General features: G+C 36.9%; 1 protein-coding gene across 1 annotated transcript; it reads right to left on the reverse strand.

The window, feature by feature from the left end:
• Window positions 1-1,384: 1,384 nt before the first annotated feature.
• LOC142841666 (small ribosomal subunit protein uS8-like) lies at window positions 1,385-1,729 on the reverse strand. Its single transcript, XM_075958565.1, has one exon. The coding sequence runs from the start codon at window positions 1,727-1,729 to the stop codon at window positions 1,385-1,387; it is 345 nt and encodes a 114-aa protein (XP_075814680.1).
• Between the last annotated feature and the right edge of the window lie 368 nt (window positions 1,730-2,097).

The raw sequence follows: 2,097 nt of genomic DNA on the forward strand, positions 1-2,097 counted from the left end.
TATCAGCAGGTAAGTGATATATATAATGCCACTAAAGAAATTTCCTCATACCAAAAACCTCTAGATAATGTAAATTTATGTTAGGGTATTCATTGGAATCTAAGACAGTAATAAGAATGAATTTTACTTTCAGATATAGTCGTCTGGGGGAATAGAAATGAATGTAATGTATTTAATAAAATTATCATCATGTTCCATACAAAAATTACTGTTAGTTGGCCAAGGAAACTCATTACCTATTTTCCAATATGACTCCTGCTTGGAACAAGGCCCCCTTTTATACTAATATTTTTGACATGTGAATAAGAATTAGAAAAATAAAATATAACATAAGAGCTAGGTGGGTTTGTATCTTGTCTATTGCCTCTTTGTAAAGCAACTAGTAGAAATTTAATAAGTGATTTAAAATCTATTGTATTTGCTGCTTTTTCTTTTCTGCAGATCAGCTTGAAGGTCATTAGTTAGGGATAATAAAGAAGGTGGTTCTGCTAATCCAAAGGAAGGAAACAAACCAAATGACATTAGCAGTTCAAGAAGCAGCTTGTGGAAGCAACATAGTTTTTAAAATGCCTGGAAGCTGCTATTAAAATAAGTAAGTCACTACTTATGTGATCTTCTAGCACAATAGAGAACACTGAGGCTCACAGTGAATCCCCAGTATTCATTGGAAGTCCTCCTGGGATGTGGGGATCTGAAGAGAGTTATGGAAGTGAGATTTTTTTTTTCTGAAGAAATGTCCATATTCAGTGTTGGCACATTCAAGACTGACAGATGATGATAAGATATACTTCTAACTAGGAAGTCTATTCTTCAGTATTCAAAATTCAAGGAATGTCTTTGGGGCTTTTAGTGAGTCATGTGTACCCAAAGTTCCACAATTAATTATTTTGTCTATGAACCTGTTTCTTCTTATGGCAAGACATCATGTAAAGAGTAGTTCAGAATAGATTTCTTACACTACACAGATGTGTGTTAGTGAGTCTTTGCCTACCCTTTGGAATACTTAGGATCTGGAGGATGGAATTATGATTTTTTAAAAATTGCTACAGGTACTTGATCCAGAAATCCTATGAGAGTAAACACAGATAGAATATCTTGATACTCAAAATATGATACAGGCTATCAGAATCTGTATCCCCTTGTTGATTACTAGACATGCAGAATGTCAGCCCAGCTCATATACTATTAGAATCTACATTTTAACCTACTCTCCTGGTGATTTCTGTATACATTATTGATTGAGAAACCTTATTCTAATCTTTTGAAATTGCCACTAATTGATGAGATATTCTGCTCTAGAATACCTATGAATTTCATGGGACAGAAGACAGGAGGGATGTTGATTTACTACTTGTAACTGACTTGAATTATTGTATATTTAAATTTACCCATTGTCCATGTTGCCAGCTGAGGTGGTCAGTACAATGAGGCCAAACTGACAGGACGGGAGCAGATTGTTCTGCCATTTTTCTAGGTCTTTGAGTTGCACATCAAATTTAGGGCTTATGACTCCACACTTGTTCAACCTGCCGGTGAGGTTCACGATAATCTTCCCAGCTCTGTGGTCGTCAATGATTTCAAATTCACCGATGTAACCATGCTTCATCATCACGGTTAGGAACCGAACGATGACTTTGGAGCAGGGCCTGATGAGGACCTGGCGTTTGCCTCTCTTCTCTGCATTGTTGATGCTCTTGAGAGCATCGGCCAGGACGTTCATGCGCACCATGGTGGCAGTGTGTACTGACTACCTCAGCTGGCATCACGGACCATGAAGAGGCAAGACGAAAGCACACAGGAGGGAAAATCCTGGGATTCTTTTTCTAGAGATGTAAAACATAAATAAAGAGCCTTTATGGACTGTGAAAAAAAATTACCCATTATTTTTGAGGTTAGTAGGAACATTTACGTCTCTAATACAAATTTCTTGGAAGAAAGTGTTGCTTTTAAGAGGATAGAGAATATTACATACTGGTGAATAGAGTAAGATAATGTTCCTTTCAAGTATGTTGTTTGGAGACTCGTTGCTTGATGTTCTGTCATAATCTTTTCAATTCTTTGAAAGTGTGCAACTGGGATGCCCCCTTCTGCAGTAAT

This window comes from Microtus pennsylvanicus, chromosome X (assembly GCF_037038515.1).
Source record: "Microtus pennsylvanicus isolate mMicPen1 chromosome X, mMicPen1.hap1, whole genome shotgun sequence".
Lineage (NCBI taxonomy): Eukaryota > Metazoa > Chordata > Mammalia > Rodentia > Cricetidae > Microtus > Microtus pennsylvanicus.

Bases quoted from the DNA above. Each gene is read 5' to 3' on its own strand.
- LOC142841666 (XM_075958565.1), bottom strand. From the start codon at position 1,729: ATGGTGCGCATGAACGTCCTGGCCGATGCTCTCAAGAGCATCAACAAT.